The 13,603-nt window shown below is 32.6% G+C and overlaps 1 protein-coding gene across 2 annotated transcripts; it reads left to right on the forward strand.

Moving 5' to 3' along the window:
* Positions 1 to 292: 292 nt before the first annotated feature.
* LOC111919485 (ABC transporter B family member 27) lies at positions 293 to 13,254 on the forward strand. 2 transcript variants are annotated; one of them, XM_023915038.3, is made up of 19 exons: positions 293 to 342; positions 440 to 538; positions 7,639 to 7,743; positions 7,923 to 7,997; positions 8,077 to 8,112; positions 8,693 to 8,767; positions 8,874 to 8,998; positions 9,088 to 9,187; positions 9,279 to 9,450; positions 10,129 to 10,247; positions 10,328 to 10,438; positions 11,013 to 11,157; positions 11,235 to 11,367; positions 11,450 to 11,525; positions 11,691 to 11,756; positions 12,131 to 12,238; positions 12,329 to 12,436; positions 12,517 to 12,714; positions 12,812 to 13,254. In XM_023915038.3, the coding sequence occupies exons 2-19, from the start codon at positions 461 to 463 to the stop codon at positions 13,016 to 13,018; spliced, it is 2,037 nt and encodes a 678-aa protein (XP_023770806.1). In that variant the 5' UTR covers positions 293 to 342; positions 440 to 460; the 3' UTR covers positions 13,019 to 13,254. The 2 variants fall into 2 exon arrangements, with proteins under 2 accessions (XP_023770806.1, XP_052626632.1); XM_052770672.1 differs by lacking the exon at positions 293 to 342 and having other exon boundaries at positions 386 to 538.
* Positions 13,255 to 13,603: the final 349 nt, after the last annotated feature.

Genomic DNA, 13,603 nt, shown 5'->3' on the forward strand with positions numbered 1-13,603 from the left:
CATTTTATATTTTGTAGCTAGCTTGTTAACTAGTTTTTTTTACAAATATATTTTCTATTGCCTAGTTTATTAGCTATAAACTATCTTTTGCGTTAGTATGACAAACACATACTTATACTTATGGTGTCTTGGTGATACTATTTGTATAGAATTATATATTACCACACTAACCAAACTTTGTAGGTATCTTTAGAGTGGAAAGATACAATACGGTCTAATGTCATTTCAATATAAAGCCTTCAATCATCCGTTTGTCTAGTTTAAGTAAAGATTGCCTAAACATAGAGTAAACATTCCCAACACAATCAAACTTTCGGTTCCTCAACGTGTTCTTGATCAAAGGCAAATTAATTCTTTCTGGTCTTAAAACATATTTCCTGCAAATTGGTTTTAGAGGTGAACACATAATCAATTGTTGACAACTCTTATGTTTGTTAAGGTTTTTTGCCAAGCTTGTGAAATGGGGAAGAAGAAATATTTGGATTGGACAAGCCGGTCGATTATGTTCACCGGAGGAGTTTCCTTCGTGAAGAAAAATGTAAGGTTTTCTTTTTGCTTTTTGATCTTCGTTTTTGTTATAATTCTTTGTTGTGTCACGAATCTAAATCTAAATATTGAACCTAGATCATAAGTTTGCTTAGATAGAACAATTTTAATTCAATCACGACAAAAGTTAGTTCATCTAAGTCATTAATTTAGTACTAATTGATTAAATAAATAAAATTAGTTTTTAGTAAAACGAAAACAAATGAAATGGTAAAGAAGTCATACAAAGTAAATTTGCTAACGTACAATCCAAATCATGATATTAGGGTTACAAATAATCATTCATTAGTTGGATAACAACCTCTTGATGATCTAGATCATGAATCAAAATATTTTTTTGAACGGTAAATTTAATATACTTTTAAACTATTCTTAAATCACCTATGTCACAGACGATACTTGAACCATCGACATCATGGAAGGAGGGCAACACTTGGTACCACCGAGCTAAAAACCCTTTTGGCATACACAAATAAATAATATGATCTGAGTCGGTCGCACCAAACTTCATACTTCTCCACTGAATATTTATGAATTTGAAAGGCACATAATAACAATAAAGTATAAGTTATAAAAACTTAATTAGTAACCTCAACAACGAATGTAATAAATAAACAAATATATATATATATATATATATATATATATATATATATATATATATATATATATATATATATATATATATATATATATATATATATATAAATCAACAAATCAATACAAACTCCATGGCACCTATCGATAAACATAGTATATACCCATGTTGAGTATTTTTTTTCATAAATTCCTAAATGTATAGGTTTAAAACTACTCAAACTATTATTTTAACCATTAGCCCTCCTTAGTAGATTTACAACGAGTTAAGTTATAATTATACTCTAGTAACTTTTCCCCATGATATTACAACCCAATGGGCTACAACTATGTCTAAATAATATTTCCCTAATGGTATTACAACCATTAAGGCTACCTATGCAACATATTCATGTACACATATATTATTAAGACCATTAAGGATACCGTTGACTTGTATTTCTCAAAAGATGGTATTACGACTACCAAGGCTACCACCACTTTCCAATAACAACATACAAGTATGGTATTACGACCATCAAGATTACCATTGACTTGTGTTTCTCTAATGAGGGTATTATAAGCACCAAGGCTACCACCGTACTCAAATAACAATGTAAAAATGTAGTGTTACGACCAACAAGGCCGTCATTGACTTGAAATACACTAACAATGATATTACGACCACCATGACTTTCACCTTACTTTGATAAAAATATACAAGTATATCATTACGGCCAACAACGTTGTCATTGACCTCCAATTCACTAATGATGATATTACGACCACTAAGGTTATCATCGTATACTAATAACTATAAACATTGTTATAATGATACTCTATTATAACCGCTCGGCTATACTAAATCTTGGTTCCATACTTTAGACAGATATGATAGTTATATTTAAGTGTAACTATTCAATGACCTACATTGTTGCGTTAGCATAACTGTTCACACAACTTAGATAACCAACTTATATAATACAATATTCATCAACTAAAACCATCTACGTACATTCCAATCATTAAAACCATTACATCGATTCACTATAACTAATAGCCATAAACAACTACACCAACACTTCATAGCTCATAACAAATATAACTAAACTAGTTATTTAACTCATGTAGCATAACTTAAGTATAATTAAGCTAAATCAACTCATTACTCCACATAGCAATAACTTGTTATAAAACTTAGTGATACCAGTTAGATACAACTCTAACTATATACAACCCTATAAGCTTTTAACTCATAATATATTATTCCATAATAACCATTATATTGTATTTATGATTTATCACATAACACAATAATAATCACATATCTCGATGACATTTATTAGAAAAATAATATGGTTACTCACCCTGATAGAGTATTATATGCAAGAGATTCTAATTCTCAAAGTCTTGTAATTGCCTTTGAAATCGGGAGTTACAACAGAGTTATATATATATATATATATATATATATATATATATATATATATATATATATATATATATATATATATATATATATATATATATATATATATATATATATATATATATATATTACTAAAAACTATTTGGAAGAGACAATTACTATTCATTTTTCCTTGTTATTTCTAGAGTAAAAATGCCTTATATATATATATATATATATATATATATATATATATATATATATATATATATATATATATATATATATATATATATATATATATATATATATATTACTAAAAACTATTTGGAAGAGACAATTACTATTCATTTTTCCTTGTTATTTCTAGAGTAAAAATGCTTAAATACAAATTAAATTACTACTTTGACATCATATAATACAAAATGTAAAATCAACATCTATTTAGAAAAATAGATTTTGTCTCTGCCCATAACAGATTTTTATATTTATATATTTTCCCCTCAATGATTTAATAGTTTTTATCATTCCTAACTTTAAAATTAAATAACTGGTATTTTATAAGTTATGATTGGGTCCATTTCTATATTTTAAAGTTATGTTATTGGTCACTTTCAAGTCTTATTTTCGACCGTCTCTTCAATTCATAATGTTTTGGATCAAAACTTTATTTTGATACTGTTGCGGTTTACTTGATATGATATAATCATTATCGTGATATATGTGGATTGTTGACATTTGTAAATTACATTCTATATACAAATTTTAAAGGAGTTACCCCATGCATTAAATTTACGTTTTTTTCCCTCACATATTTTTTTTATAGTTTCCGTTTTTATAATTTCCTTAAGATATGCTTTCAAGCTTTTTTTTTTTCCAGTTCTTCTATACATTATTATTTGGATTGAAATTTTGTTTTGATACTTTTGTGGTGCACTTGATATGATATGAATTGTTGATATTTAAAAATCATATTTTATATATGAATTGCAAAGGAGTTACCCTCACGACTTCAAAGTTATGTTTTGGTCCCTTACATTTTTTTTATAGTTTTCATTTTTACTAATTATAAACGAGTTATCCACTACAACGTGCAAGGTGACTTAAATACTAATTAACAAAAAAAAAACTGAAAATGTTTGATTTAAATTGGTAAAAAGGCAATAAACAATTTAAATAAGCAATCTAAACACCCCACTGACGACCTATAATTATCGTAACCTAAAACACAATCATATGTGACCACAATAAGAAAAGAGATTCTCTAACACTCTAAAATTTCATAAACACATTAAAAGTATAAGCACCTATCAGCCAATAATGAATTCGACTAAATTATAGCTTTTATTAATGAGAGGTGATATCTCTACTTATTTTTTTATACATATAGTAAGAAAAAAAAATATTTGATTTTTATATCCTTATTTAACCGAAGAGAGGTAATCATAATGATGTACAAAACTCAACATTTTGCAAATGCATGGATTAAATATAATTGAACATATCACCCCATTTTATTGAGTGGGTTGATAATATCATATTATTTAGACAAAATTACGCTATTGTCATATAGTTTATCAAAAGAGGCACAGTGAGAACAATTATGATACACACTATGTGTTTGGTTTTGTTGTTTTATTTTTAGTGTGATTGGACCTTATTGCATAAAAAATGATTTTTCTATACCTTTTTATTCATTTTACATTTTTTTTGTATATTGTTTATTTATTTTTCGATTAAAAAAAATTAAAAGAAAACCCTCCTCCCTACCAACCTTCACCATCCATCTAGGTTTGTTCTTTGTGAACACACACATACAGGAACATCTTCATGAACACCACAAACACATATACACACATCTTCATGAAAACAAACACATAAACATACACTCAAGAAAACAAACCACTCTCTATCACTACCGTCCGCTACCACCACCACCATCACTCTTCGACGCCTTCACCAGTTATGGAAATCAACACACACCTAAAGATCTGAAAATCGACACAAACACATGTGTATATATGGAAATAGACATAATACACACTCATGGAAATCGACACAAACATACACACCTGGAAATTGATATACACAAATTAGATATGGAAATCGTTGCATACACCGACAAAACATGGAAATCAACATACACCTACAAATTTTCGGATTTGAAAATCAACAAACACACCCCTATAAATCTCCAAAGCTACAACGACGACAACTAGGGTTTGCAATAGTGGTGATTCGTCTGAAAAGATGTTATGAGCTTTGGCGATGGTTTAATCTAGATAAAAAAAGTCCAACTATCATCTTAATGGATAGTGGTGGATCCAAAGACTGAAATGAACACAAAGAACAAGATTCAACAGTCAGGTGGTTGTCTTGTAAGGGACCAAAATTTAAAATCAAAATGAATTATGAAACAACGGGGGTGGTTATCTTTAAGGGGGTATGTAGGATTATGATTGTGGATTAGGGACGGTGGTGGTTTCGACAACTCCTTTGGATCTCCAATGTGTGTGTGTGTGTTTGATATATATATATATATATATATATATATATATATATATATATATAGAGAGAGAGAGAGAGAGAGAGAGTATGTGTGTGTGTTGAAGGCGGTGACTTTTTTAAAAGGATGAATGTAGTAGAAAAAGAAAATGAGTTACCCGGTTAGATTAATTATATATGTACCCCTATTTGCTAGTTGTACTCCTATGTGTGAATGATTGAGTGTTTGATTTTCTATGCGAGAGAAAGAGATAAATATAATAGCACCAATGTGGTATAAGTGTTATAATGTTAAAGTCAGGTAATGTATTTTCTAATTAACAAAATATTATTTTTAAACAAAAATTATATATGCAAAGTTAATAAAACATTTAGAGCGTGTTTGACATTGTTTTTTAAACAACTTTTAGACTTTTTACTTTTATGAAAAGTCAAAAAAATCTAAAAGTTATTTGGGAAGTTATAAAAGATCTTTTGAAGTAACTTTTGGCAAAGAACAAAATCCTCCTCTTTCAAAAGTCATGGAAACGTGACTTTTTGTGACTATTGAAACAAATAGAAAGTAAATTACATTAATACCCTTAAACTTACCAATCATTAAACACTCTCCCCACTCAACAACATTAAATGTCCTTTTTGCCCCTCAAAAGCTAATCCAAACATAATTTAAAAAACTTCTTTTACCAAGAGTTCTTTGGCAAAAAGAATTTTTGAAGCTAAAAAGTAATCCCAAACACCCTCTTAATCAGATGTATAATAATAAGTTTAGATAATTTTGAAAACCAAGTAAAATTGCAAAAACTAAAGGTTAATTCTATACATACCGTAAAGAAAAATTAAATATCCTCCTACTTTTTGTTCCTACATATCCTTCTACCCAATTAAATGGTGACATATGTAACATTTAATGCTTATTTAATGAGATTTAGTGATATTTTAGGATACTAATATGACACATGTAATTATTTAAATAGTTAGGAGGATTAGTAGGATCAAAAGTAGGAGGATATTTAATTTCTCTACCGTAAATTGCTTCATGTACTCCTATGTTAGTGGGTGATGATGTATACCCCATGATTCAACAATTTATATAAGTAGGTGATACATATAGTAACATCAAAACTAAACACTTAGGCTGAAGGAAGTGATATCACTCTTAGCACATTGGCAAGTATGATTTTTTAATTTATTTTAAAGCCACTTAAGCTTAACATGTTTAGCAGAAAAAAGATAAGGAGTGATAGTATGCCAATTTAATAAGTTTGATATTATAAATTAAAAAGAAATAAGAAATGAAAAATGATAAACACCAATCAGAACACACATCTCCACTATTGGTCTAACAATTCTCGACACGATCCGCGACACGACACGATATAAACGAGCTTGGGTTGAGTTTTTCAACCCTCCAACCTGTTTATTAAACATGTCATATATGAGTTTCTCAAAAAATATACCCGCCAACCCGTTTAGAATTTTAATAAAAAAGTTATATATTTTTTAAATGTAGTATACCATTGACCATTTGACCCGTGGGTAACCATTTGCTGATTTGCAACACGTTTTCCCTAAATAATCTCACAAACAAAATCGAATAAGCCCTCTCCCGGTCTCCCCTCTCCCCTATGTGATGAACGAACTCACGAAAAACGACGACATGAACGATTAAATCACTAAAGTCGAACGACGTCGATGCCTAACGTGAGTCATGCTTGAATGAAGAATACAATAGGCAATCGATTTGCTACAATCCAACATGCGATTAAGTATTGACTTCAGATTACTGGACCTCTGGTATGTTGCTTAAGTTGTTCTTTTCTCTCAGTCTTCCGATTACAAGCTTCTTTTCTCTCAGCTTCTTCCTATTACAAGCTGCACTTCTATACAATTTTTTTTTTTATCCAAAAAGTGAAGTGTGTATGCGTCGTTATAATAAGAATGCATAGCGAGTCCTACCAAGATGTTTAATTATCAATTTTATTTATAGAATTTGACCTACGAACCAACGAACTCAAATCTGATCCACGAACCTGCCAACCTATGAACGCGCATAAATAAGTAGGTTGATTGGTCATATATGGGTTTATGTTCCAAACCCGCCAACCCATGACTTGTATGGTTAAATGAGTTGTGTTTGGGTTGGTGTGTTTTGACCCTTCAACCCGTAATCTGCAAACCCGAACACGACATGATTGTCAGGCCTCCCTTTACGAGTCTCCTTGGCGAGCCCCCTTAGCGCAAGCTAGGGAGCGGGAGCGGTATTTGGCGACCTTGGCGAGTGTGTTAACGACCCCTACTCCCCAATGCCTTTCAAAATAAAACCAAATGGAAACACATAGAAACTTTAATAGCTGTCAAATACCAAGTAATGTTTTGGAAAGTATTATTTACAAGATTCCAAGAAAAAACTGAAAAAGAGAATCTGATGTGGTTACCTACCAAACAACTTTTTTGTCTTTTCTAGACGACCGAACAAAAGTCAACATTCCCAAAAACATGCCGCGTTGCGTTTATTGATGTGTTCTTGATCAAGCGAATCGATTCTTTTTTCTTTTTTATTATAAAACATTTCCAACAACCCTGCAAACTCCATGTTTCTTTAGGGTTTATTGAAATCTTGTGAAATGGGGAAGAACAAGCATTTGGATTGGACAAGCCGATCGATCATCTCTTCCGGAGGTGACAGAGTTCCTCTAATCAGAAAAAATGTAAGATTCCCTTTTTGTTTTTTACACCAATTACGTCTGTTTCCGTTGTATTTCTTTCTCTATCCCTAAATTTATCAAAACGAGATCATAGTTGATCAGTACTTGTTTTTTTTTCAGTTGCATTAACTTCGAATTTCATTATGAAACCCAATCAATTAATTAGTATTTCTTGATTTTAGGTCAAGAGAAATGAGAATGAAGTCGGGTCATCAAATGGTCCAGCAACAGACCTCGAGTACGGAGACGCAATACAGGTGATCATCGTTTTTTGTTTTCGATTCTATATATTTTTCCTTATGCAGTTAAAAAACATTACTTTTATCATGAATTTAGGCAGCAAATGTTGGATTTTCCAGAGTTCTACTTTTGGTAAGTATACATTTTCCTTAAACAACAATTAGGCTATATTGTGCTTGTTATAGTGAACTAGTGCACTAGGCAAACTTTCCGGGACTATTTTCAATCACTTTGACGAGAAGGGCGTTATCGTCTTTTGCATAGATTTTGAAAAGGGACAAAAACACGCATATTTTGTCCCATTGACTTTAGTCCGAGACAAATGGAGTAGAATTTATTTTGTCATGTCATGTCGGTATGAATCCAAAGTACCGTTTGTTCTTTCATGTCATTCAGTCCGATCAGTACAACTTGTCATGTCATGTCATGCTTATCCCAAGTCCAGTCCAATTCAATACAATCTATTCTGTCATGTCATGTGAGTCCTGGTCCAATGCAGTACAACTTGTTCTGTCAGGTTAGGTCACCTGACCCATGCCAATGCAATACAAGTTGTTTTCTCATGTCAAGTTTGTTCGATACAACCTGTTCTGTCATGTCATGTCAGTCCCAGTCCAATGTCATGTCATGTCAGTCCCAGTCCAATGCAGTACAACTTGTGTCATGCCATATTGTAAGATTTAACAATCATTGTCTTTTACTTACAATGTAGGCAAAACCTGATGCAGGGAGGCTCATTATTGCAACAATTGCTCTACTGATAGCTTCAACTTCAAGCCTGCTTATAGTACGCCACTTTCCAAGTCGATAGAATTAATCTAAAAGAAACGATTAAAAAAAAACGTTAAAATTTATTTTAACGAATTGTAAAGCGTGTTATATAATGTTATCAGCCATCTTTTGGTGGGAGGATTATCGACATTGTATCAAGAGACATAAAGACACCCGAAGAGCAAACTGAAGCTCTGAATGCTGTTAAGGACACTATACTAGCCGTTGTGTTGGTGGTTGTTGTCGGGTGTGTTTCTTTTCCACTTTAAATCACATAAAACTTAAATTGCTCTTGGAATGGCATTTATGTAATTATATGTAACTTTTTGGTCTTAGTTCATTCTCAACAGCGCTCAGGGCATGGTTGTTTTCTTCCGCTAGTGAACGGGTTGTTGCTCGTTTGAGAAAGGATTTGTTCAGCCACCTTATGCAGCAAGTGAGTTTCTTGATGTTTAATAGCAATGTACTTCCAATTTTTTTATTATTAGTAAAATATGCAACTTTTTTTTTTTTATTTTTTTTAACAGGAAATAGCTTTCTATGATGTTACTAGAACAGGAGAATTACTCAGTCGATTATCTGAAGACACACAAATTATAAAAAATGCTGCAACTACTAATCTCTCTGAGGCACTTCGAAATTTGACTACAGCATTTATTGGTCTTGGCTTCATGTTCTCTTCTTCATGGAAGCTAACATGTAAATTTTCGGTCTTGTAATATCATTTTGAGTAAATTACATTTTTGGTCCCTGAGGATTGCTCAGTTTTGCAATTTTGATCCCAGATAGATTTCTCTTGCAATTTTGGTCCTCATTTTAACTTTTTGTAGCACTTTTTGGTCCTTTTCCGATAAAATGACTATTTTTTGGACCAAATTTGCAAAAACTAGCTATACTTTAATCTCCCAGTATATCTGATTTTTGTCACTGTTCTAAGAAAATGACTACATTTTTGGGACCAAAGTTGCAAAAATCAGCTATACTTAAAGGATAAAATATAATAATTCAAATCGTTACAAAAACCTCAAATGCGGACCAAAATTGCAAAAGAAAAGTTTTTAGGATCCAAATTGTAACAATCCGCTATTATTAAGGACCAAAAATGTTATTAACTCTATAATGTTAGGTCCCATTTGTTACATATAGAAAGACAGTACAATACTGTGTTTGCCATGCATTGGACCAGATGCGTTGGAAATTGCAATTTTTTATTCACTCAAAAAGATGGGGCAGAGATTCGCTCTCGATATCTCGTCTGTGCAAAAGACATCAATGCCCTTTGGATTCTCATCATCGAAACAAACACCGCCTAAAATTATATAATTTATGGATGATAGATTTTTTATTTTATTTTATTATTACTTTTTTTTTGTGAAGTGTTGGCTTTGGTTGTTGTACCAATAATATCGGTAGCTGTGCGCTACTTTGGAAGGTACCTTCGAGAACTGTCTCATGCAACACAAGCTGCAGCTGCAGTTGCTGCCTCAATTGCCGAGGTTTGTTTAATTCTTTTAAATTTTATAAATTTTTGGTTGACTTTTTGTATGAATTGTTAAAACGTAAATTTGACCTACAGGAATCTTTTGGAGCCATTCGAACAGTGAGATCTTTTGCACAAGAATCTTATGCGATTTCAACCTACTCTGAAAAAGTTGATGAGACTTTAAACCTTGGCCTACGACAAGCAGTAAGCCTTTGTTTGACTCAATAGGAAAAGTCTCATTTTCTTGACTTTCTGTATTACATCCTTCTTTTGAAATGTAAGGGTAAAATAGTCATTTAGGTGCTATTTGTTTTTTTCTAAAAAACCACTTCAGACCACTTATTGCTGCGCCGCGCAGCATACGCGCAACACTTGGCCCTTCGCAGCTGTTTGTTTTTCAGAAGACTTCTGACTTAAAAACTGCTACGCGTGTGCTGCGTGGCGCAGCAGTAGACCGACTGCTTCAAACCTCTTCACACCTTACTGCAGCAGTCTGCAGACGTTAAAAAAAAAACAAACTTTTTATTAAATGTTGCAGCCGTTTGGTCCACTTCTTCTGCTGCTACAGAGGGTTGCAGAGGTGGTTCGCAGACTTCAGACATTTTCTTTTCGGAAAAACAAACAACACCTTAGTCTTGTTTAGACGGTTTTATTCGGTCTAGAAAAGAAACAACCTTATGTAAGAGGATGAGCCTGATTCGGTCAGATTTAGACTGTTTGATGGATCTGACTCAATCAACAACAATCAAAAAGTGTCTTATAATTGTTTATTTAACAGAAAGTCACGGGTATATTTTCTGGTGGTATGAGTGGAGCATCAACATTGTCAGTGATCACAGTGGTGATATACGGAGCTTACTTGACTATTACACGCGCGATGACAGCTGGCTCGCTTACATCATTCATTCTCTACAGCCTCACAGGCATTATTCCTTTTATTTGTCTCAATAATCCTTTTTCCTTATTTTGACTCAAAATAACTTAAATATCAAAATTGCAGTTGGGTCTTCGATATCTTCATTATCAGGATTATATACAACTGCCATGAAAGCTGCTGGAGCAAGTAGGAGAGTTTTTCAGCTTCTCGATCGTGTGTCCAGCTTGGCAAAACCCGGGACCCAATGCCCCGTTGGGTGTGTATTGTGTGTGTGTGTGTTTATGCCACGTGGACATGTGGTTGTTACTTTTTGTTTAATTATGGTTTTTTAATTGTAGTGATCCAGATGGAGATGTTGAACTCGATGATGTTTGGTTTGCTTATCCTTCTCGACCCAATCATATGGTACTTAAGGTAAATAAATATAAATTCAGATAATTTGACCATTTTGTTGCACGTTTTTTTTACTCTTTTTATATGTTCCTTGATATCAAAATCACAGTCAGACACAGTCAGACACAGTACAACCTGTTTTTTTCACGTGTAACAAACGGATTCTCACGACTTTTTTGTGTACAGGGGATAACACTAAAATTGAGACCCGGTTCGAAAGTAGCCTTAGTGGGACCCAGTGGTGGCGGAAAGGTATTGTGAAAATTGTTATATTTGTGTTAAGAGTAAATTACAAGAATGGTCCTTGTGGTATGTCAAAAGTTGAAGGTTCGGTCCATGTTTTTTTTTTTCCTAAAGTTTGTCCCTAACTTTGGTTTTTGTTTCGAGAAATGAGAATGGTTTTTGGCTTATGTATAATGACTTTTTTAACTTTAAGGGCAAAATGGTCATTTTGATTGGCGAAGGACTATTCTAGGGACAAAAACCAAAAACTTTGGAACAAAAAAAGAACGTGGATTGAACCTGGAATTATTGGTATACTGTAGGGACCATTCTTGTAATTCACTTTTTGTTTTAAGATCATTAATAAGCCATTAAATCTTGATCACAAACTCGTTTCTCCATAGACCACCATCGCGAATTTGATCGAAAGGTTTTACGATCCATCAAACGGAAAGGTTTTGCTAAACGGGGTTCCATTACCCGAAATCTCACACGAATTTCTACACAAAAAGGTAAATCTAATCCTCCAATTCACGTTATAAAACCTTACATTCTCCACATCTGTGAAACAAAAATCCCATCTTTTTCTTGCTGTATTTAAGGTGAGTATAGTGAGCCAGGAGCCTGTTCTATTCAACTGTTCTATAGAAGATAACATTGCTTACGGATTCGATGGAAAAGCCACCAGTTCTGAAATCGAAAACGTTGCTGTAAGGGTTCTGCTCTTTTCTTTCGGTTCAATTATTATTTTTTTTCAGAAAATTATAGGTTCTCGAGCGTATGAAAACAGAAAATGGCGAATGCCCATGATTTTGTGTCGTCGTTTCCGGAGAAATACCAAACGGTGGTTGGAGAACGTGGATTACGGTTGTCGGGAGGTCAAAAACAACGAATTGCAATCGCTAGAGCGCTCTTGATGAACCCTAGAGTTTTGCTATTGGATGAAGCCACAAGCGCTTTAGATGCAGAAAGCGAATATCTCGTTCAGGTGACACACATACAAACACAATTTCACGCAGTTGTATGAATCCTAGAGTTTTGCTAATGGTTGATTTTTTGGGTGTTCGTGTTTTTTGTATGAATAGGATGCGATGGACTCGTTAATGCAAGGAAGGACGGTGTTAGTGATAGCTCACCGGCTGTCGACGGTGAAAAGCGCCGACACGGTGGCGGTGATTTCCGATGGGCAGATTGCAGAAAGTGGGACCCACGAAGAGCTTCTTAACATGAACGGGATTTACACTGCACTTGTAAGGCGGCAATTGCAAGTTACCCAAAATGGAGAAGTGTAATTTTTTGACTTTTGAGTTTGACTATTGGAGAGTCGAGTGAAAATTGACCTTTTTAACCCCATGGCAATAGTAAAAAGTAAAATCCACAAGTGATTGACATATTTTTGGATGCAATCGAGAGCTCGGAGAAAAAGTTAACCGAGGAGTCGATAATCTCTTGTTTCCAAAGATTGTATGTATTTTTAGAACAACATTTGTATCCAAGGGGTTTTGTATAATATAGAGTCTATTGGCCATAGTTTGATGTTAGATATTGTTTATATTTTTGTCATTTTAAGTTTTATATATTTCACTTATTTGACAAAAGTTAGTTAAAACTGTGTTTTTTATTTATTCAGTTGAGCAAAAAGACTTTTTTTCTTCTTAAAACTTAAAATCTTCAAATAATCCATGAAAAACACTTTCTTTCTTTTCTTCTTCTACTTCTTTTTTTTTTTAGTACTTAATAGTATATAATGACTTAATGAATTAAGCCATACTCTTTTTACTTATTTACCTTATATTCTTTTAGCTACAAATATTTTTCATTTTACAATTGATAAATAACATAAAAAAATTATTTATTAAAATATAAATATAGAACGT

The sequence above is a fragment of the Lactuca sativa genome, chromosome 4, assembly GCF_002870075.4.
Source record: "Lactuca sativa cultivar Salinas chromosome 4, Lsat_Salinas_v11, whole genome shotgun sequence".
Taxonomy (NCBI): domain Eukaryota; kingdom Viridiplantae; phylum Streptophyta; class Magnoliopsida; order Asterales; family Asteraceae; genus Lactuca; species Lactuca sativa.

Bases quoted from the DNA above. Each gene is read 5' to 3' on its own strand.
- LOC111919485 (XM_052770672.1), top strand. From the start codon at position 428: ATGTTTGTTAAGGTTTTTTGCCAAGCTTGTGAAATGGGGAAGAAGAAA. The intron at 8,999-9,087 runs GTGTGTTTCTTT...TTTTGGTCTTAG, and splicing joins GTGTTGGTGGTTGTTGTCGG to TTCATTCTCAACAGCGCTCA. The intron at 9,451-10,128 runs GTAAATTTTCGG...TTTTTTGTGAAG, and splicing joins TTCTTCATGGAAGCTAACAT to TGTTGGCTTTGGTTGTTGTA.